Here is a 24847-nt window from a genome sequence, read left to right as displayed (position 1 = left end):
TTAATTAAATCAATTCGTTAATGCTTTGAAATTGAGTTGATGAGGTTGTTAATGAACGCATTTCCCGTTAAAAAGCTTAATTGTCGCAGGTCACGTACAGCACTTCCTGTCTTAACAACTAGATAAGGGTTACTCATTAATCAAAATGCATGTTAATGAGATGAAAAAAAAAAAGAATGGAACCATAATTCTCTGACGGTTTTCTCCCCTGAAAAAAAATAACGGGAATAACTATTTTGTAAACTTCATTTCAAATTGTGCATTTTGTCATGGAGAATGTACATTTATTTAGAACACTTCACATATAAAATGCTGATTTACGATTATCTGGTGTAAAAATTGAATGACACAGATTTGAAAAAAAAAAATGCATGGGGGGGGTGGGGGGGTGTAAGCCATCTATGTATATTGTTTGGAATTTATTTTCTTATATTGACATCTACTTTTATATGTATGTTAGTATGTACGATTGTAGGCTATAAATAAATATGTTTGAAGTGTCATTTGTGTTTGTAGTTGTTAGTTATTAAACATGTATACCATGTATGTAACACTTCATTATACATTTATTAAGCTTTTAAAATTACGATAGAACTCCCCAACCCAATACACAATTTGTTTAGAGTTAATTGTTTGGTGAATTACTATAATCATGCATTTTCTCTGGTACCCCATTGCCGCTGTACTTTATGCATCCATGCATCCCTCCTGTGATGCATGGCAGTGTGTTCCGGGCTTAAGGTTACAAATTGTTAAAACAAGTGAACAAATCTCATTCATAACAACAAGTATATAAAAGTCTAAAATATTTCCAGAACTACAAATATTGAATTATCTAGGTAGTCTCTGTATCGTCGGCGTCACAGACGCGGTCTGTTAAATTTCTGTTTCAAGGTGAGTTATCTACTCTTTCGTTAATTAAAACCCTCCTTTTCCAAGTGCAAATTAACTGACAATTAACACAGATTTGCTTTTAAATTCCCACGCAAACAAAAGAAATAGTCGCAAGAAGCACGGCTTGTTATAATAATAATATTATAATAATAATCTTTATTTTATATAGCGCCTTTCATAAATAAATATCGCAAAGCGCTTAACAAAAGTGAAAAACAGAAAAAAAATAAAACAAACACACAATATATAAAAACAGTTAGAATTAAAAATGCAATGACAATAAAAGTCATAAGAATGCCAATTTAAATAAATGAGTTTTGAGGCGGGATTTAAAAACAGACAGAGACTCAGAATCATAGATCTCAGAAGGAAGTGTGTTCCACAACCTAGGAGCATAGGAGGAAAAAGCCCTGTCACCCACTTTACGCAGTTTAGTCAGGGGGACAACCATAAGGCCGGCATTGGAGGACCACAAAGCACGACTAGGAGTGTAGGTGGTAACTAACTCAGAAATGTAAGAGGGAGAGATACCCCAATTGGCTTTAAAAGTCAACAGCAGTACTTTGTAGTCAATGCGGTATTTGACTGGTAACTAGTGTAATGATTTCAGTATGGGAGTTATGTGGCTACCAGAGCGAGACCTCGTCTGCACACTAGCTGCAGAATTCTGAACATATTGGAGCTTTTGAAGGGTATTCTTTGACACCCCAATAAGTAAGGCATTACAATAGTCAAGCCTGGAGGATACACACGCATGTAGAAGCTTTTCTGCAGCAGACAGCGACAAGACAGGGCACAGCCGAGCAATGTTCTTTAGATGGAAAAAGGACAACTTGGTAATATTCCGAACATGCGGCTCAAAGGTTAAACTAGGGTCAAAAATGACCTCCAAGTTTCTCATTTTAGAACAAAATTAAGCTTTTGTTAAGATATCAACATTATTTTGTAAATCAACAAAATTTTGGAAGTCACGTTAGCATGATTATTTAATAACGAGATAGGCATAACTACCTCTTGAAAATGCAAAATCCAGTGCTACATAACAATTTGTTGAGTTATTATTTACAAACTTTTGAAAATCCTGCCCATGTTGTCTTAGAAATCCACAGCATTTCCAATGTGTATCCAATCAAAACATAGATTAGCATATGACTTTGCGGTACGTTCTAAAAAGTACTGTCGGTCCGGATTTGGACCATGGTCTGCCTATTGACTATCCCTGTTATAAAGTAGGTTACTGAATAATAGCACCATATTGTAGTATTTTTGTAGAAACAAACAAACAAACAAACAGAATGAAAGAGTAAGGATCTTTTCTTTATTTATTCCTTTGTTCGTAACCGTTTCAAAGTGCTGTATTTACAAAACATTAAGAAAAGTATTAATTATAAAGAAAAAATTAAAAAGGTCATTATAGGCGCAGAGTACAAAGTTGCTTGCTCACTGATAGATTCTCATGGTTCTTTCAATCCAGTCAACAAAGTTGGACACTCGAACGTAGACTCCAGGTTTCATGGCATTGGCACAGCCGAGCCCCCACGAAGTCACTCCTTGAATAACAAAACTCCTATCCTTATAACAAACCAGGGGACCACCGCTATCACCCTGAGGGAGGAAAGGTGAATTTGCAGGTCAATCCACTACCTGCCAGATTTACTATCGGTTTAACCCATTGTCACGAACATAGTAACTACAAGTATTCCATTATTAGACTTGCAGGTGTGGCATAGTTTGTAGATTTTCGAAAATAAGTTATAAACTAAATGGAGATGTTTACAAGCTATAAGGTGGCAGTCTTTCTGGGAATATAAATAAATCTGATTACATGAACCAGTGAAGAAAACAGAATAATTGAATCAGTTCCATACCTGACAGCTGTCTGTGCCTCCTTCAATGTTTCCAGCACACATTTCGTGTGTTTTCACCCTGCCATTGAGATACTCCGGACGATTGCACACTTTGTTGTCGAGGACTGGAAACCCGGTCTCCTTAAGGACACCATCTCCTCCGGTACCTGCATATAAATAAAACAGTTAAAATACAGAGTATATGTTTTATATACATATATATTGAATTTACTGTACAGGTAGGACTATAACGTACCACTGAATCCAATTTATCATGTTTACGATTTATTTATTTTATTGCTGAGCTGCTGCATGTACACGGTATAAAAGAAATGTCAAAATAAGTATGGCCGCTGTGCTTCATAAAATAAAGAAGCAAACCTGCTTAAATTCTATTTGTGTTTTAATATGTATTTGTATACCCTTAGTGATCCCTGTTCAGTCTGTGTCCATGGTTGGTCAGTTCTCTGAATACAAAACTCACTCATGTAAACTCCAATTAGAATAAAAAATAATTATAGAATACTATACCTTTTGTTTCACCCCAACCAGTCACGTAGCATTCTGTTCCACTCGGCACAACATAATTTTTCTCTGGCAAGCAGACTGGCTGCACCTTATCATTAAGTAATGCAGGACTAAAACACAAAACAGGCACATGGTTAATGTTTTTTTCTGTTTTTTAAGTATGGCTTTCAATCTGGATCTCTTTATTAAGAATGGTTATGGTAACTATGGTAGCTATCATGAATCAAAACGTAAATTACATATCCAGTTCCACCAGCCGGTTACTGTAATTCATGTAGTGATTAATTGAACGTTTACCAGTTTTTACATTACAACACTCTAACTAATAAATGTTTTGGAGACCCAACAATACAGGGGGTGAGGTGGTACAGCTGCCTAATGCTCTAGCTTTCATGCTTTTGACCTTCTGGGTTAGAATCTGATACATTGCAAAAGCACCACACAGTTTAGCAAAATACATGTGCACTTAAATTCAAGTACCTTTTTAACTTAATTAATGCAATATCTGTTCCACTTGGTCCCAAAACCAGTTTTTCAACATCTCTCTCTTGTTTTGACGGCTCATCTGCTTTTTCAGTAAAGATTCCTAAGAAGACCTTGTATGCAGCAGGCCTTGACGATCTGTGAAAGACAGTTTGTTTAATTTGATTTAAGTATTAATGTCCGAAGCAGCAGGCATTTCTGCTGGATAACTGACCACAGGGACAGTTAGGTGTCCCTGAAGGTTCAATTATCTACAGGTAATGATCGCTGCGGACAATATTCATGACATTATAAACTGAACAGATGGTTTTGTGTATGAAGACGTTTTTTAATGTGTTTTTTTCATGTTATATTTAGGTTTCAAAAAGTCCTGTTAGCTTTTAGAGGGCATTTGCTTGTGGGATAATGACTGCTCTACTCGGAGCCTCATTGTGTAAAGTGTTTGCTCGCTTGTCATTCATTGGTCTAATAAATGTGTTTTTTGTTCATACATTTTCTTTCTTTCTTAGTTATTAAAAAGTGCTGTCAACCCGGTATTGACATTTTTTTTTCTTCTGTAAATCTAACAAATATTGGATTTTGATACTGGCTTGCAAATATAATGGGACATATTTATCAAGTTTTTTTTGTAAACTGAAATAAAACTATTAAACTACTAAACTACTAACAAGCAACAAATAACAGCTTCCAGACATGCTGTCTCACTCATTTGGAGTAAGACGTGTTCATTTTAATAAACTTTTTGGTCTCAGTTTTAGCTGTCTAACTCTGAAAGCAAGACAATCAAATACCACTGTTATAAAACATGATATTGTAGGTACATTTGAGATACAAAATAATAGTAGATACAGTGGATGGATAGAAAGTTTTACAATGATCTTTTATCAGACATTAAAAGGGCCTTCAAAATAGGATATAGGAAATTGCATATTCTTTAACTGAAGCACAAGTACGGTAGAACACTGTCTTGAAGCACAAGTTGAACCTTTAACAAGTTTATCTTTGTAGCTGTATTTGAAACAGAATCCAATTTGGGTGGTTTTCCTTGTGTTCACTTACTTTTCCAGGCAGTGGGCAGCAGTTAGAACCCACTGTGGATCTATCAGAGTACCTCCACAGAAATGTGCTTTGAAACTGGAACAAAAGAACGAGTATATAAATGAAGATGTTTTACAACAGTTTATACCAGCGGTTCCCATCATCTTGAAAGAAAACAAAACAAACAAACCTAAAAACTGTATGCTTTAATAAATGTGTGCATGCCTGTCCTAAGTTACAACCGGCCTCATTGGCACAATTCTTTAATAAGTACCTAGGGGGCTCAGGTTTATTATCTAATCAGAAAGATTAGATCACTACATGCTTTCTAATTAGCTATAACAAGTTAGACCTAGATCTTTTTGAAGAATGTTCAGATAGGATCAGTTGCAACATATGTACTTACATATATATTAACACATATATTAATAGAAAAAATGTCACCTTGTGCGAAGGCTAATCTGCCAGGGCCACGAGTATGGCTTGGAAACACAGCCGCCAACAATTCTACCAAAGCATCTTTTGGGTTTCACAGCAGAGTATCCACACTCCAGGACTTCTGTTCATGATGGAAAGAAAAGGCATATATTTAGTGGACGCAGATGCATTTATCCTGTTTTTCATTCAGTATGTAGAGAGTCTGGGTAATCTATTTAAATATATCTGACAGACCTATATTAATAAATGTAGAGGGGAGGTCCTGCCTTTTGTCCTTAAAAATGTATTTAATGTCTTGGAGAGTCTCTACTAATTTGTAATGTTTAAAAAGGCGGGTAATAATACAAAATATCCTTACCACACTTGAGGATTTGACAAGTGTCCCATTTTTTGCCTGGATCCGTCGTGTAGCACCATGGTCCGTTTACATCACCATCTGGATTCCTGCAATACTAAAAGATATATATATATATATATATATATATATATATATATATATATATATATATATATATATATATATATATATATATATATGTACAAACTGTATCTGCTGATTCCAGACCATCATGCTGTTGTATTGTAGAGAAAATACACACCTCTGTCCATCAAACCATTCGATTTGGTATAAAATTCAATAATAGGCCTCAGTGATCGATCAGTTGTTATACTTTACCATGATAATTATTATTTATTTATCTATCAGCATGATACTAACATCTTATTTGATTACCTAATGACATCTAGGTCTAAATACCACTTGCCAGCTATCCAATGCCATGGTTTAAGTCTATAATATCCTGTACATGCTGTTGATAGATCATTTTTTCGTCTAATTTTGAATTTACAGTCATAGCGGATCATGCATCCTGAATACTTGTTATTATGCTTTGTTTTTTCTAGATAAGTTCAGCTGTGATTCAGACACTTACATTTGAGTCAAGTCCCTTATCAGGGTGGGTCTGAGGAGTGAAGCTGTCATGATGGTGTGGTATATTGGAGGCCCATTCCTGGCATGTTACCCCAAGCATTGTAATTGAAATTGTCCCTCTGTAATCTTCTCCATTGCCAACTATGCAGTCTAAAGTAGAATAATATTGGAGTACAATAGATTGTTTAATGCATTAGTTAATGAAAATAGTACCAATGTTAATGAATATGCCTCATGAAGACATTTGAATGCGTTAAAACATACTGTACATTTCTTGTTTTCCATTCTCTACCAGGAGCAATGTGAATGAATGTAAGCAGGAATTATTATTGAATCATAAAAAAATCATATGAAACATGTGATGTTGAGAAAAGACACTTAAGCTATCACCTTTAGGATCAGTTTGTGGAGGTACTTCTGGTTTTGAAGGCTCAACAGTAGAAGTAGGTTTTTGCACAGGAGGCTTGGCGTTGGTGGTGGCGTCATTAGATGGCACAATTGGGCACTTGTCAATGCTGCAGTATTCCCATCGCACACTGGGTTCGGTGGTGTAGCACCAGGGTGCCCTGTCATCATCAGGGTTCCTGCAGTAGTTTCTCCTCAGATCCCTGTTAACCACAATTTTGTTTTCCCTAAGTTTTGGTTATGTTTATACAGCTTTAGAATCTCTCTGTAACAGTGTCTTAGATTAAAGCAGCCTGAAACACAAATTCAAAGGCAACTCTTTTAGAAAAAGTCCTAATAAACAAAAAAAACAATTAACCTTGTCATTTATTAAGTGCCCAAGTGAGGTTTCACTACAAGATCATTTATTTTGACTAATGGCTACTGCAGTGTTGTGATTGTGCCAAAACGTTTGTCTGGGTGGTGGGTGAACGAAACAGTCACAGTTTTGTTTTTACACCAAACCGTTCATCCAAAATACCCTAAAACCCACCTGCTAACTATTATTAGATCTACAGCATAAATCATTTGCAAGTGTATTATAAATCGCCTATCAGAAATCAACCATCACAGTGAAGTACAGTATTTGTCAGGATTCCAGTACATCTTATCCTGTGTACAGATGGCATGCCATGCATAGAACACCACACCTAATTCTAATATTCAAAAATCTAAATAAAACAAAAAAATACCCATACCTGGCACCTTTAAGAAAATTACCACAGCACCGCGACACACCACCTGTAGGCCTACACGCATTCAGCTACTGTGGCGGTCAATTCTGGACTATGTATTACAAAAATTAAAATACTTGTGTTTTAAAGCCATTCCTGAGTACAATCTTCATTTGTGTGATAAGTTAATACTAATTAATTATATTGTAAAAGAGACTCATTTTGTACATTTTGAGCAGCCAGAACCTCTCGCCCAAACTGCAAGAGATGACATCTCTTATGCAATAAGAGGCACCCTACACACAACCTATTAACTCAGTAGATTGGTAGCATCTGCCAGGCTAAGAAAACACTCTACTAGATTATTTGTGCCTGAGACTGTTTGAAGGTCTGGATGATAGATAACTATAAAATAACTGCAGTATACAAGGCAGATGTGCCTATAGTTTGAAGTGTTGTTTCAGACTTGACAAATAGAGGTGAATAACTACCTCATTCATAGTCCTGGATAACTGGTTTGTCCAACTGTACAGTATATGTTTAGTTGCTGTAAACCTATGTGTATTTGTGGGCCATAATTTTGAATTTCAGTCACATTTAACAGGTTTGTATTTGGTAAGTGAAAGAACATACGCATCTGGGAAGTTTTGTGGGGTCTTATTATGACTGTGGGGTTTCATGCTGCTCCAGGACTGACACTTCTTCCCACTGATGGTCTGCGATGTTATGCCACGATATGTCTTCCCATTATTTACGTAGCAATCCAAAACAGGAGGAACAACCGGTTCTGAAAAAAAAAATCCATGCATGGAATTATGTATTTTTAGAGATATATTTACATTATACAACAAGAGCTGCAAGCTCTAGCCTTGATTAACGTTTTCGCATTCACATTCCTGAGGGATTTTGTTTAGTTTTTTTTTACAGAATCTCATTAGAATCTAGCTTACATTTTTTCAAATCCAAAGACAGAATAACTAAACAAATCACACTGTTCCAAATTATTGCCACGTTGCTAACCAGATGAGCAGCTTGATCTGAGTCCTGTGTTAAGTCCACTTATGAGGATGGTTGTAAACCAGCTGCACAACCACTTCCAGAGCTTGTTGGTTATTCGACTACAGTACTCCGTGAACACGGTTAAAAAATTTAATAAGCAAATAGTCTGTACCTGTCTGAGACTGAGCACCACAACTTGGCACTTTGCAGTATTCCCATCGAGTTGACGGGTCAGTTGTATAACACCAAGGCATTCTCTCATTGTCAGGGTTTCGGCAATAGTTTTTTTCAAGTCCTCTGGAAGTAGAGCACAACATATTGTTGTATTACAGTATCTCCTTGGTTCATCTTCAAATGAACCTTTAAATCAAACTGCTAAGGTTTTTTTTTTTTTTTTTTTAAAGAAGGCTTTAAAATTCGAAATGGCTGTTTCCTGTGTTCCTAAACACTTCCAGAACTAACTGTCAACTTGTATCCAACAGTCTAGCAGCAATTAAGCCATATGACCTTAATGAACCAACATTGTATCATAATGAAAAGGGGACTAGTAAAAAGATTGCTCATGCCAATAAGTTAGAGATTTGATTTTAAAGAGTTAGTTATCTTTCATTTAGATACAACCTTCTATTTCAAGCATGGGAACTCTATGAACAATGATGAAAGCCATTGATTCTTATTCAGTATGTGCAGAATCTACAGAACTAATCGTTCTTGATTCAGCTTGCTTGTATTTTTTTTTAGAAATATACACAGGATATTCATAAGCACACTCAAGGTATTCCCATGTTCACATTAGAACTCTGAATGATGACGACGTTAATGATTTACAGTGTGAACTGTCTCATGAATCAAAATGTATAATCAAAAGGATCAGGTTTTATCATGAATATTATTATTATTATTATTATTTTTATTTATTTCTTAGCAGACGCCCTTATCCAGGGCGACGTACAATTGTTACAAGATATCACATTATTTTTACATACAATTGCCAATTTATACAGTTGGGTTTTTACTGGAGGAATCTAGGTAAAGTACCTTGCACAAGGGTACAACAGCAATGACCCCACCAGGGATTGAACCCACAACCCTCCGGTCAAGAGTCCCGAGCCCTAACCACTACTCCACACTGCTGCCCCGAGTGTTACCCGATTGTACGACTGTTAAATAACTTCCATCAAAAATGATGATTTTTATAATGTCTACCTAAATATTTATAGATGTCCATTTTGCCATTGGTTAATGACTTCATTACACGTGCATTGCTGCAACACATCATAAGCTGGCCCTTTTCTACAGTATGGTTTCGCTGGGCAACATCAGAGGCTATGAAAAGTGTTCATTTGACAAGTCTGCTTACTTGCAGGGGTAGTTCTCTGAAGTTCTGGAATGTTTTTGTGGGGTGTGAGAATCCCAAGCCTGACATATTTTTCCAGTCTCTGTCACGGATATGGTTCCTCGATAAGAACTGCCATCTCCACTTGCACATGTCATCTCCGGAGTGATGGTAGGAGGCTCAGTAACTAGAAAAGACATCGTTGTTATGTTTTTTTTTTAATTTTGGTTTATTTTTGAGTTCTCAATGGGACTGTCTAGATGTACAAGCACCAGCTGAATCACCAGCAGAACTGCTTGAGGGGCAGAGCTGCTCAGGAGCTTTATGGTTCTCTTGCCCACCTGAAGTGCTCACGAGAAGACACTCTTCTGTCATAGCCGGAGACTAGGTCAACTGTGAATAACCATTTAGACTGTAATATATCCATTATGCTCCTTTAATACATGTGTTATAATAGTTCACCAACAACATTCAGCTTGTTAATGGTATAGAAGTGGAATGTGTGAGAAGGGCTTCATTACCACAGCGGGGGATGGAACATGACTCCCAGCGTTTTAAAGGGTTGGTAGTGAAGCACCAGGGCCGAGGCTCTCCGTCAGGGTTCCGGCAATAGTTCTCCTCTAGGTATTTATCTGGCAATCTAACAATGAAACAAAAAAGTACCCTTTTATCAAAGCCTCAGCATGACTTACCATTTTTAATGTATTTACTGTTTAGCAGGAGACCATGGCAATGTATTTACTTATTCTTTAATTAAGCAATAAACACTAACATCTGCTCTTACAGAAAAGTTAAGAACATATATTGGGATACCATTGGCAGACCCTGCAATAACAACACAATGGGTGTGGAATATATAGTCCTGATACAGTTGAACAAAGATAAATTAGATTGCCAGTACAGTATGTGTTGCTTTATACCATTGCGATACCATTGGTATGTCAAAATATGAAAATGTTGTCAGTGTGATCAAATTTTACCAATGACTCACACACAACTGTAGCTGTGCTTGTGCTACCATTGCCCCTTAGCACAGAACCATTGCATTGCCATTGTAGTGCCACTGCGTTGCAGTTGAACATCAGGAGGCTGTGTGGTCCAGTGGTTAACGAAAAGGGCGTGTAACCAAGAGGTCCCCGGTTCAAATCCCACCTCAGCCACTGACTCCTTGTGTGACCCTGAGCAAGTCACTTAACCTCCTTGTGCTCCGTCTTTCAGGTGAGACGTAATTGTAAGTGACTCTGCAGCTGATGCATAGTTCACACACCCTAGTCTCTGTAAGTTGCCTTGGATAAAGGCGTCTGCTAAATGAACATCAGGACTTTTACAAAACTGTGAAACAAGCCACTTGGAAAGACAACTTTCTACCAAAATGTACATGACTGGTTATCACTGGCTTTGATTTGGACAGTGCAATTTCAATACATTCTCAATGGTCTTGGAAAATGTGTGTTTATTAAACAGAAATTTTTAACTGTAATTTTTAAATATATTTACACAGATATACTGTATAACTGACGGAATCTGTATTTCTTTGTAGTTTTTTTCTCACAAAAATACCAGTTTGTGGTCACAGTCAACCCAGATGTTTATACATGAGCCAATAGCGCAGTATTCACAGTCCCAAGAACACATACGTTTAATTTGTGGGCAGTTTGCATTCCTTCACACTTACATATCTGGTAGATATCCATGGCTGTGTGGAGTTTGAGAATCCCAGCGCTGGCAAACATAGCCGCTTTCTGTTTTCGCAGCTTTCCCCCGGTAATCCTCTCCACTGCAGTGCATGCATTCCTCTGTAAAGGTATGACGAAGGTCAATTTTAAGGAAGCACTGTATGTTAAAGATGCTTTTCAATTATATTTAAAATAAATAAAAAAATAATGCAGCAACTTTAATTTGAAACTGTTGTAGCAGAGAAAATGTAAATTGGATATCAAACCATAAAGAGTATTAGCAGATATAGCAAAGCAGACAAAGACTGAAAAAAAAACAGTGTGAAAAACAATACCATTGCAATCTTGTATCAGGCAGTGATCCCATCTCAACTCTGGATCGGTGGTGTAGCACCATGGTCCTTCGGGATCATTGTCTGGATTTCTGCAGAAATTTGACTCTAAATTTGCATTTGGATGTGTTGTTGGTGTGATGCTGTAAAAAATTATAACCGTTATTATTGGGTTTGTGTAACTGATACATAAAGAGGGTGTGACGAGGTAAAGCGATCTTATGCTAAAATTCGACCTCCCAACCACCAGGGGGCTGTGAGCCAACCTCGAGGCTTTCAACAGAGAGGGCGTGACGCAGACGTTCCGGCTTTTGGGCGGAAGTCCCAAAAGAGCGGTCGCCATCTTTGTTGGGGGCAGCAATAGGAGAATGTGCTGGAAAACTCCAGAATCAGCAGGCAATTTAAATATCAATCGCTGATTGGTGTTCCACTAATTGGGGGGTGTTCCAAGTTACATAAAAGGGCTCTGGTTGCAACACTCGGGGTTGGTCCATGGGAACGCGTAGGACTCGCACAAAAAAAGGGAAATAACCACAATACCAGCAGAGGTGGAATCTTTTATATACAGAACCGGAAAACCTGGCATGAGGAAAGGATCCGGAAGCCAGACGAGGGCCTAAAGAAGGAGATATTCAGAAGACCTCTGGCTGGTTTTCCTCTAGAATTTCCCTGTATTTGGCTCCATCCATCTTGCCCTCAATCCTGACCAATTTCCCAGTCCCTGCCGATGAAAAGCATCCCCATAACGTGATGCTGCCACCACCATGCTTCACCGTGGGGATGGTGTTCTCAGGGTGATGAGCAGTGTTGGCTTTGCGCCACACATAGCGTTTTGCACTAAGGCCTCATGCCTTTTGGAAAAATCCAAACGGGATTTGATATGGGGTTTTTTCAGCAATGGCTTTCTTCTCGCCACTCTTCCATAAAGCCCAGCTTTGTGGAGCGTCCGGGTTATAGTTGTCCCATGGATGGTTTCTCCCATCTCAGCTGTGGATCTCTCCAGCTCCTTCAGAGTTACCCTTGGCCTCTTGGTTGCTTCTCTGACTAATGCCCGCTTTACCTGGTCACTGAGTTTTGGTGGACGGCCTTCTCTAGGCAGAGTCGCGGTGGTGCCATAATCTTTCCATTTTTTAATAATGGATTTAACAGTGCTCCGGGGGATGTTCAAAGTTTGGGATATTTTTTTTATAACCCAACCCTGATTGGTGCTTCTCCAGAACTTTATCCCGGACTTGTTTTGATAGCTCCTTGGTCTTCATGATGCTGTTTGTTTAGATATGCTCTCTAACAAACTCTGGGGCCTTCCAGAAACAGGTGTATTTAATCTGAGATCATGTGACACTTTAATTGCACACAGGTGGACTCCATTCAACTAATTATGTGACTTCTGAAGGCAATTGGTTGCACCAGAGCTTATTTAGGGGTGTCACAGCAAAGGGGGTGAATACTTATGCAATCAAGACTTTCCAGTTTTTTATTTGTAAATCATTTTGAAAAATATGTAGATTTTTTTCCCCACTTCGACATTATGGACTATTTTGTGTAGATCAGTGACAAAAAATCCTAATTAAATCCATTTTAATTCCAGGTTGTAACACTACAAAATGTGGAAAAGTCCAAGGTGGGTGAATACTTATGCAAGGCACTGTACATTTTCCCCGTCATGCACATCCATTCATGATATTGGTCTTAAATGTTCAGGTTTGAAAGAAACACATGGATTAGCAAACATGCATTTTCCTTTTAAAACACGATGTCTGGCAGTATACTAAGTTATGGAAACTTTCTTGCACATTCTGCATCTTTTCACCAAGAAGGTGAAATTGTCCCCACCCCTTCACTGGCTTTTTTTGTGCAACATGTGAAATGAACAGCACACTATGAGTGTCTTAAATTTGATACAGGCACATTATTAAAAAATAAACACATACTTGGGGTTATGTGGGGAACTGGAGGTCCACAGTTGGCAGGTTTTTCCTGAAGCAGTGTGGGATAAGAATCCTCTATAGCCCATTCCATTGCCTTCTTTGCACTCTATCAGGTAAACTGAAAAAAGGTACAAATATCTTAAAAAGGGAACAGGGAAGTGTAACTAAATATTAATAATACAAATATGTATCATACCAACTGTAAATTAAAGGTATAACATTGGCAGATTGGCCTGAAACCACTGAATTTAGTTGATTTCATATGAGCGTCATATTTACCAGTGCTTGCAAAAAACTTTGGCCTTTGTCTTCTTGATTATTCCAGCATTGGGAATGTACTGAAATTGACTGTCCAAAGCACAGCAAACAAGTAATAACCTGGCGGGGGCTGATTCAACCTCCTCTTGTTTGTCTAAACCTTTTACAGTGTGTATAACCTCTCCTATCTTGTGTTTGTTTACTAGTCAACTTTAAGTTTAGCTGAAAAAGTAAATACCAAAAAAGGTTAACAACTGACAGAGCCCATAAAAGTGAAGTATCGTATTTAGAGTACGGTAGAAAATGAAGATATATATGTACTTCACTTCACTTCTTTAACCCATTGAGATTTACATCAACACGGGGCTCTTGGAAGGCAGCAGCAGCACATGATCACACTTAATCAGCTACAATCACATTTAAAAGTACTGTAGCATCACCTGCTCTATCTACAGTTATAACTAATAGTACACAGGTTTTCAGCTAATTTAAACAAATTATTTTCTGGTTTGTTTCAAACAGAAAATTACTTGAATATTGAGGCTCCAAATGTGTTAATTAGTTTGTTTGTTCATTCACAAGTTTTTTTTTGTTTCTTACTGAGCTTTCTGATTATGAGAAAAAACGGAAACAGTATATGGAAACATAAATGTAAACAGTCACCTTAAAAACACATTTATGTATATGTGTCGTTAGTTCTGTATATATTTCTTGATTAAATATAGTTCTTTAAAATAAAAAGTGTTTGCTATTTTTTTTAAGGTTTCCTGTCAGAAACAGGAAATGTAATGTACCCTGACAATGTACTGTACCCTGACAATCCATAGGGTGTACAGCAGAGCTGGAGCATTTCCTGAATTTAACCAAATCCAGCTGTCTCCCTCTGCAGATGTTTTTTGACCCCCTGATTCTGAGTTCTCTTGATCATTGTTACAGGTAATTTTAGCTGGCCCAGACGCTACTCTATGTTGAAATACAATTTGGCAAATTGTACCAGAAAATTGATGATAAACGTTGACCCCCGTTTTGAAGCAAGTAAAAAAGGAAAGGCACATTTTCAGTGAATACTAGCTGTTATTTTCTCAAACAGTCATTTTCTTGTATGTTTTAAACCATTCTATTTATTTTAATTCCTCATAGCACAGTTGCCTTTCACCTTTGCACTTGCTTAAATCCATAATGGGATGATGTTTTTATTTTATTAACTTACTGACCGCCGCAGTTATGTATAAATCATTAACGTTATAGACATTTTTGACGTAATTTACTGTGAATTCCACAATTATGAGGAATTTAATATCTGGAACCAGAACAGGGGGAAAATCTAACTGTTGCAAAAAGCTTATCCAGGCATGGAAATTTTAAGAGATAACATTATACACGTATCCACTTTTTAAATATCATTATATTCTTTGTACATCACTTACTTTTCTTCTCATAGAAGGTTGTGTCCCCCTTTCGCAACACCTGTGTTGTTTTTCTGTTGTCTAGATATGTTATACATTCCTGATCTTTGTTAGTGTATGCGAAAGACCTAATAATGGGTAGAAAAACTAAATGTTAGAAAAGATGTACAACATGGATGCATTGCTGTTCTACGTAGTCTACAGACTTTATTTTTAATTTCAAAATTTCTGATGAAGCCCATTTATCATCCACAACTATAACATTTAAATTTCTGGGCCACCGGAATTGTGACTCCATACACATACAGTAAGACACAGTGGGTGCGTTAAATAAGTGAGCTGCTCAGAGCATCTCAGTGAAAGAACCCACTTAACGGCATGTTCAGTTCTGCTCCCTCTGAGCAGCTCAGAGCGCTGCAGAGCAAATTTCATCAGTGATCTGAGTGAGCGGAAAAATTCTTGCTCTGAGCCGCTCAGTTACTTAATGCACCCTGTGTTTTGAGCTTGGTGGGTAATGTGTGAATTGAAAAAACAATCAAGTGAGCATGGATTAACACTTTAGAGTAGATACTCAATGTGGACATGGTCTTATTGAAGTTAGTATGTGACTACTTACATTACTGATCCAAAAAATACAATGCTATAAATACAAAAATGAATTGTACCTGCAAGTAAACTTTGTTTCAGTATTGCATTTTTCTGCACATTCTAGGTTAGTTTTTGTTGTGTAAGACTCTTTCCGACCGGCCAATATACAGGCTCCTTCAGTTTTGATATAGTCTTCCAAAATACTGGCCGCCACTAAAAAAAAAGGAAAACACACAAGTAATGATTACAAAATGAATCTCTTCCTATACAGTGTATACAGTACAATATGTTGAATAGGATGCAACTACCTAACATACATGTTGCTATTAAAAGCTGAGTGCAGATCTATCCAATGATTACATTTTAATTATGATGTTGATTTTTACTATCTGTTGTTAAAAGTATCAAATAACAAGCATTTGGATAACTTTGTCCAAGAATTTAAACAGTAAAACAAATCACCTATATTTGTCACAGTTGTTGTTTGTTTTAACTGGTACTGGTAGGATATTGCGAAATCACAATTCAAATGTAATCCCATTTCAGGGAATCCTATGAAACTCTGACAGTATTAACCACATGATATTAGTAATAAAACTAGCAAACCTCCTAAAAAGAATACAGAGCAGTGGATGCATGACTAATGAATGAAACCATGTTATTAAGACTCTCCTTTCAATCTGTTTTTCTTTTCCCTTAAAAAAATCTTAATCGTATTATGAGCAAAAAACAGTTGTTTTGGGGTCACTTTGTAGTTTGATCAGTTACCATAATGTAGAAAAGCTCCCCATTTTCTTTAACTTTTCAAGAAAGTGTATTGTACAGTTTTAAAAAAATAGTTTGTGAATTATTAAACACAATTTCATTTCAATTGTAGTTTTTTCCCCCCATTTAAATTCTGCTATGTTACAGTAGTTGCAGTTTCTTAATTAGATTCAGCTTCCTACATAAATTGTTAAATACCGGTACATAAAATACCATCAGTTGTGGCAGTATCCAAGTTATAATAAGAACAATAACCAAAATAAATGATTACACTATATAATTATTAGAATGAAAACCCAATGTATTGTATTCACAATGGTCACAATGCGTCAGCTTTCTTCAAAAAAATATCTTAATGTACATACCTGAATGGAAAACAGTGAAAAGTAAAAACGCTGCTTTGCAGGTAACCATTTTGGCACTGACATCCAGCACATCTAGGAGCTCTTAGATGTTTGTACCTTTTATTGGCCCTTGTTGGCAAACAAAAAGGCACCACTGATAGTCAATCATTGTCCTAGCAAGGACGCAGACAAAAGTTCAAACTCGATTTGTTCATCAAACCTGGGATTCCTGTCAAGCTGACTGTTATCTTCTATGTTAAAAATGCGTAGAACATTAAAAGGGAAATAACCAAAGTAAAAAATAAAAAACTTACTATTCTCAGCATTAACATATCATTCTGTTCACTTTACTCACATGATTGAAATTACAAAAGAAAAGGGTTAACAGTAAGCTTTGAAAACTATGCAAATTTCATCAGGAACAAACATGTTTATTTATTGTATTTTTTTAATACTGTAGATCTTTTACAAGAGAGTTCAGCTTTAACTACACACATAAAGTCTGCTTTAGCAATACTGAGTAAATTTTTTTTTTAAAAACCCACAAATCCACAAATCCACAAATAGATGCTTATAATGGAAATCGCACAATTTTGAAAATAATATATTCCCTGCAAACAAATTATGTGGCCCTGTGATGGATATCATAAGTAATCTTTTTTTTTTTATTTGTAGTTTTATGAATACTACACTACAGTAATTAGCAAACCAACAGACAGTTTTCGAGTAAGAATTAATTTCCAGTAAGTTCTCAAAGTGTGACATGACTTGTTATTGTGTTACAGTGTTATAGTGAGATCAGTCTGTGATTGACACATGCATCTGTTTTGATTTCCCAGGCAGAAGGTTGGGACTGGCTTGTCAGCATGACCTTGACAGAATGTTTGGTATATTTTTTTATGTGTTCTTTTTAAATGAATAAATAACCATTCCATACATGTGTAGAGTAACAGTAGTAACTGTACATATCTGTTTTGTTATTCTGTGGGATACAGGCACACTGACATTGAGTCACATAATTTAAATGTCCGTTCATTGTTCAAGGTTACATTTTAGTCTCCTTTTAGGTGGATTAATGTGTGTTTGTCTGGAGAATTCTGTGTTTTGAACATTTGCATACAGTGCTCAACTTTTAAATAGACTGACAACAAGAATTTCTTATTTAAAAAAGTGATTCTTATCAACATCACTAGTGTAATCATTAACCTGTCTTCTGCAAACAAAGCAAACGAAGATCCAAATGCTTATTTTATTTATTTTGAATACATTATTTTTTATAAAACAATTTAAGGTCTGAGTGGTATGCTAATTTGCGAGCATTTATATTTAAAATTGTAGCTTATACTAAACAGAGGACTTTAGACCAATAAAAGGTATTTGCCCAATGCTTAAATACAGTAAATACGTGTTTCAAGGTTCAATGTATTGCTGTTGAGCATTTGTAGTCTATGTACATTCTGGAGTAATGTTAATCATCTAGAATTTCATCACTAAAGTACACACAATGCAATGCTATTCTGTTATTTATAAGGGTCATTACTTCTGATGTACAACCAAGTTCACCTTTGCTTTTGAATACACCATCACCCGTGCAGCACATTACAAACAGATTCAAGATCATTTAGGTGGTAACATTTTGAAATACTACCTTAAATCACTAGTATTATACAGTATAGTTGTATGTCTTGGAATGCGGGTGCAGTAATCCAATGATACAGACAGACAACAAAGTACAGGTGAAATGGTTTATTTTATTTATAATCCAATGGTCTGATGACCAAGCAGTAAATAATAGAGGGCTGGCAATACACAGCAATGTGTATTGCTCAGTAATAATAAAGGGTTGCAGTCCTGCAAACAATAAACACAGTACTAAACACAATTAGACACACACATGTCACAAGTCCAAAGTGAGTGCTGCAGTGCTTGTGGCGAAGTACAATGTATTACATGAAACAATGGTGTAGTGATGTTCAGGTTTTTGTGCTGGCCCTAAGCGACAGCTCCGGAACGTGTTTGTCGTCTAATCTTAAACAAACAAACAGGTTTTAGACAGACTGAACAAACAAACAAAACATTCACGGTTCTTTCTTATACTGGTCCTTCCGGGTTTAGCACAACCATACAAAGGAACAGATCACCTCGCTACGTCCCATTATATATCGCCAACTATGACCCCTTGGTTAACGAGTGCAACGACTCCTCCAGTCCGCGGATACCACATCGTTTCCCTTCCGGGTCAATGATTTAGTGTACCGTAGCTCCACCCCCTTTCTAGTTGGCCAACTTCCGCTGAACCCTGGGAATGAATTATCGGGCCATCCAGTCCAGGGTACTGTGTTCCCTTTACACAGCGCCCTCACAGGTCGGGAGGGAGATCTAACACCAAGAATCATTCAATCTCTGTCACAATGGCTTTGTACACATTTAGAGAATTGGTAGACTGCAGTATCTTCTCTGTAGAATGAATATCCTGATTAAGGTCCAAGTTGCCATTACTTACTGCCAAACCCTTATACACATCCCAGGATAAGAAAGTATTGCAGGTCCTCTAACTGTAGTTCTCCTACGGTTCAGAAATAAAAAAATAAATAAACCTTAAATTCAGTGATAAACATTTCAACTAGTATGACATTAAAAAAAAGACTAGTTGAAAAGTATGTCATTGAATTCACATTTCTTTTACTATTTCTAAATGAGTGTTTAAGTTATGGACGGTGTATCTCTTAAGTCTTGCATTTTTTAAATTAATATCAGTAGTAGTCGTTGTAGTAGTAGTAGTAGTATATTTATACACTGGAGCAAAAGTTTAAATTAATCCCTTGGTCAGGTTTGAACAGTGTACTAAGAAACCTTTCTTGTGTGCCATTCAGCTTTTGGCAACCTAAGAATCAACTTCAAATAGCCCTTACTACACTATAGATGTCTACCACTTAACAGCTATCATCTATTCATTTGTGTTAGTTTGATATTTCACTTATGTACTGTGGCAGGATGACTTGCAGTGGTGAGGTGTGGTGACGTCACGGACCAGGAAGTAACAGAACCACAACAATGGATGGGCGGGTGAAACTGAATGCAACGGCGTTCAGCTGATTTTATTAATAAACAAAACAAAAGATTTAAACAAAACAGAAACCAAAGGGCACGAGGGCCAAACGAATAAACAGACAAACAAGTAAGTGTCATGCTGGCTAATCCAGCACGTTTTAGCAATTGTTATTTTCTGTCTCCTCTCTATCTCCCCGTACCTCCTCTCTGTACACCCAACAACCAACCCTGCAGCATGGACAGCTGCAGGTTCTTATACGCTGGCCGAGGGGTTAACTAGCTGTTAATTATCTTATTACCCCACAGGCCACAGTCTGCACGCATTTGGTAAGGATGCGCGACTGTCAGCTCATTAAATAATCAGTAGCTGATCAGCCACACGTCCTCATGGGGTTTTAAATTATAAATAATAACAAAAGACGTGGCGCTGTTATCTGCGTCGCAAACAAAAATACAAATAATAATAAATAAATACATAGGGGCGGGTCACTCTGCCACATGTACATTTTTTAAAAATACAAGAAAAACTGACCATGATTTCTCTTTTTTTAGATATCATCATGAAGAAATAGAATTAAAAATACAGGTGAGTCACAGAAATCATAACAGGTAGGACAAGAAGAAAATACTTGCACTTACATGGCAAGAGTCTCTTGTGGCTACATATTACTAGAAACAAAAAAGGACATGTCTGCAGATATTCCAAAGGATAAAAACTATTTAAGACATTGGTCAATTGATTTATCAAGTGAGCTAAAGCCAAATTCACATGTCATGACTGACACTGAAGCTCAGGCACAAAACTGCAACAGCGTGTTCACGGAACAAATCCCGTTGATCAATCACTCTGCAAGCAACAGTTTTGTAAATGCAGATAACAATGGATTTAACCATGTGGATAACAGCACAAACCCTCTTCTTTTCTCACACCTGTTAAATACTAATTTGATCCAAGGACAGATCCAGCCGGATGTTGCAAGTGAATGCCTGGCACAAAATCAGAGTGGTCAGCAAGCAATGTTGTTCAGAGCCCTCCTGCAGGTAAGTAATATAGTGTGTGTCACTTCTTTCACTTTTTCAACAAGGCATAAGTATTGACGTTTGTTAGATAAATCAAAGCAATATTTAAACAAATATGTAATATGTTTATGAGCTTCGAAAACTGTTTACCCATGTTTGATGGGTAACAACCTTGGCGCAGAATTGAGATGAGGCAATAAAGAATATGCACGACAGCCAATAATGGTATTAAATTCCAGCTAGATAAGTTTTGATGGTTCCCAGGGAGAGATGCAGCTTGTCTTTTGAATGAACGAGAAAATACATAATTAAATCCTGGTTGAAGGGAGAAAGGTAGATGTGATATTGCTTGCAAAAGGTTGTGAAAGTGGACCAGCCGGTGGAATAGGAGGAGCGGATAGAATGAGCAAGGCCATATACTCTTGAGCTGAAGTCAGAAGATTGCAAATGGATGAATTTAGTTGAAAACCAGTTCACTGAATGGAGGAATGCATAGAGGGAAAGGTTGAGCTGAGGGAGACAGACGTCTGAATTGAGCGATCTGTAAACGAGAAAGAGCATCAGCAGTGTTATTAGTGACACCTGGAAGGTGTTGGGCTTCAAAATAAAATTATTAATAACTGAAATACAGACTAGCCAGTGAAGAAGTTGCATAATTAGAGGGGAAGAGGAACGGCCTCTGTTAAATGGAAAACAAAACATATATTTATTTTTTCAAAAGGAGCAGTACAGTACAAGAAAAACTTAAATAAAACATAAATAAAATAAACATTTCACTAGTAACTATTTTGTAACGGGTCTCTGTACATACAAAATTGTATAAATAGTATATAATGCACTACTTAAAAACATAAATAACTATAATACAATAAACTATTTACATAACTGTGAAAAGGCTGGCTGTAGGGGTGACGTCAGGTCAGGAAAACTAGCAACATTTCGTACGCCTGCAATGACTCTCCATATAATTTTTTTTGCCTAACTCTCTATATAGCACAATGCTTTGCGTGCAGTGAGATGGAAGTCTCCATTGAAAATCAGAGGAGTCGAGTATCTTGTTAAATAGAATATCTCTTGAAACGCCCTTCTAAATATTATTGGCTGAAGCAGTGAGTGAAGCTGGATTTTCATTGATCAAAATTAGTGTGTGCTCCCATTGGCTAAAAAGGTTGCAGTGCCACAGTTGGAAGTTTGTCTGGTCGATTGAAAATTTGCACGTCTGTACAGCCTTTCGTATTAATGAATTGACAAATTAATTAATGTATTATTAGATAACAAATACGTTTATGAATTACTGTATGAATTGACAAATTTATGGACGAATTGCTGGACAAATTGACCAATTCACGAATTGACAAACAAATTGACAAACTAAGGGCCAGATAGTTTTGGCACAAATGGCGCTCAATAGTTTACTGATGGGATTGGATCTGTGCAGGAATCTTCAAAGAAACAGAGCAAGTTAAGAGTGTTCTGCTAGAATTACAAATACTGTATCAACTGAGCTACAATGCCTTTCAATGTTTGACAATTACTTTCTAAAGTAAGACGGCAAGAAAGAAAAGTAAAGATCTTAATGTTTGGGATACTCCGGTAACAACTAATTTGCGTGACCATTTAATGAGATGCAGAGGTCGCGCTAGCCTTTCAACCATAACACCTGCGTTTTAATATATTGCATCAACATGGTTATATTATTTTCCAGTGTAACTATTTCAGATTAACAAAGTTATCATGCAAAACAGTACACAGTATAAATAACGGTAGTAGAAATAGACATAAAGACAAGCTTACCATGAAACGTTTTCTTTTGAAAATCCCCCATTCACAACATAAAAATCAGTGTTGTAGAACATGTACCAATGTCTCTGCGGTGAGCTGTCAACAACATAACTATTTACAGTTTTGCTGTTTAAAAGCCCTTTACATTTTCCTTTTAGCACCCAAGTCAAAAAATGACTCGTGCTCTTTCCAAATCAAAGGGTTAATAATTCTCAGGCGCTTACATTAAAATTGTCATGTGAGATGATCCCCACGTAAACGAGGGTGTTTGCTGTTCTGACAACTAAAACCCTGTTCTGCTGGTATATTAGATACAGGTATCGTAATTGCTGCAAGTTTTTTGAAAGCAGGAAATATGTCGGAATAGTTCTCAATAAAAACCCTGTAGGCCTCATCCATGGTCTTAAAACCATGGCTTTTTTTTGCTTTTTTTTTTTAAAGAGGATGAAGGTAGCAGTGGAAGCATTTTTACAAGTTGCATTGTAGAAAACCACTTCATCATAAACAAAAACAACATTATTAGATACACATGAAAAGGGGGAATGTTGTCTTTTAATCCTGCGTTTTAGAAACGTACTGCTGTTATGATTCCAACTGGTACAAATCAACACGAATAAGGTAATAAATAAATAAAATTTAAAAAAACTGATGTAATCAATGTATATGGGTACTAGTTTTTAAAGCTTTATTGACAATGTAATCCACAGCTCCACATGTATTACAGCGGGTTTTTTTTTTTAAGCTTTCATAACGTCAGTGATCGATGCATCAGCTTTTTTGGAGAACAACATATCGATAGTGAAAAATTTGGCATCGCCCCAGCCTTAAAATACAGCCGCAGGCCACCGACAAGATCCACCTTTGACTGTCGTGCCATCTGGTCCAACACATCCACACCGAACTTTGTGGCATTGTAGTATTGCACTGTGTCAGGCTTTTTTTGCCATCGGTTCCGATCACCACTGTTTTGTGGTGATCGGCCCTTGTTTTATGCTTGAAAAACACGCCTCTGAGTCATAGGTATCTCCTGTGTATAGCCCTTGTTTTATGGAATTTATTTTAGTGTTTTGCTAGTTACACTAGTTGGATGGAGATAGCTGATATATCCTTCAAGGTATAACACATGCTTGGGTCTACCACCATGTTGAAGGAAACTTGTTTTGTTTCGTGTCTGTTTTGTACCTGTCTATTTATTTTGGCCAACGTGCCTTTTGTTTTATAAAGTGTTTTGTGCTTTGTTAAAACCTTTTGTTTATTTATAATTAAAACGTGCCGCAGCACTTTCATACCCCTGGTGCTGTCTGTGTATGTCTAATCTTTTCTGGGCCTGACATCACCACCACCTGTCAACCTGCCACATATGTTCACAGTGCTTCATAAGCTGAAGGAAATGAAGAAATTCCTCCAGGACAAAAAGGAATCTGTCCCTCATTGAAAACATGCCCTGCCATCTTCATGGCTCTAGACCTATGAAAGATGAATGGTTGTTTAACAGAGTAAAGGGCAAGTGCAGCTCTAAAATAAAACTCAAAGGGGGACATATCAAGATCAACAACTCAGCGCTAAATTGACAGAGTGCAAAGTAGTGTTCTGCCGCGGCACAAATTTTACCCCATCCTGAATAAATTAACTGGCCCAAAATTAATGAGGCACGGCGTAAGCTGCCACATTTAAATGCTTAAATGCGCTGCGCTGGTGCTCAAAATGGGCTTCTGGTAGCACAAATTACAGACTAATCTGAAAAATAGCCACCTCCCCTCCAAATGGGCTACCTCAACTGAACAATAGGTAGGTCATTTGGAGAGGCAGAAATGACCGTTCAAAATGGACTAACCTGTGTTTTAAATAAAATGTACACTAAAGCCTGGGTAGCTCATCTGGAGAGGCAGAAATTACCTGTGTTGACTAAGTGTCTTGACTTTATATTATGTTATTATTATACAACAGATAAAACCAAATTTACATAATGAAAATGATAACTTAATGAACCAAGTTTATTATATAACAAATACAAACAATTGTACATAATGAAATAGCCGCTATCGAGCTATAATTTCATCCTCAGGGAGATCAGAAAGGGTAATG

At 36.9% G+C, this 24847-nt stretch overlaps 1 protein-coding gene across 1 annotated transcript; it reads right to left on the bottom strand.

Annotated features, from left to right (window-relative positions):
* Window positions 1-2190: 2190 nt before the first annotated feature.
* On the bottom strand, window positions 2191-17038 carry LOC117410584 (plasminogen). The gene is made up of 19 exons (XM_034017244.3): window positions 16931-17038; window positions 15878-16013; window positions 15234-15340; window positions 13552-13666; window positions 11624-11763; window positions 11288-11408; window positions 10134-10252; window positions 9637-9799; window positions 8449-8573; window positions 7911-8064; window positions 6550-6767; window positions 6161-6309; window positions 5587-5680; window positions 5235-5349; window positions 4812-4886; window positions 3750-3890; window positions 3273-3379; window positions 2763-2908; window positions 2191-2499 (listed from the first exon to the last, which is right to left on the bottom strand). Exons 1-19 carry the CDS (start codon window positions 16977-16979, stop codon window positions 2335-2337), a joined length of 2439 nt encoding a protein of 812 aa, XP_033873135.3. The 5' UTR covers window positions 16980-17038; the 3' UTR covers window positions 2191-2334.
* Between the last annotated feature and the right edge of the window lie 7809 nt (window positions 17039-24847).

The sequence above is a fragment of the Acipenser ruthenus genome, chromosome 6 (assembly GCF_902713425.1).
Source record: "Acipenser ruthenus chromosome 6, fAciRut3.2 maternal haplotype, whole genome shotgun sequence".
Lineage (NCBI taxonomy): Eukaryota > Metazoa > Chordata > Actinopteri > Acipenseriformes > Acipenseridae > Acipenser > Acipenser ruthenus.
Note: the sequence above shows the minus strand (reverse complement) of the source record. Positions and strands in the feature narration are given on the sequence as shown.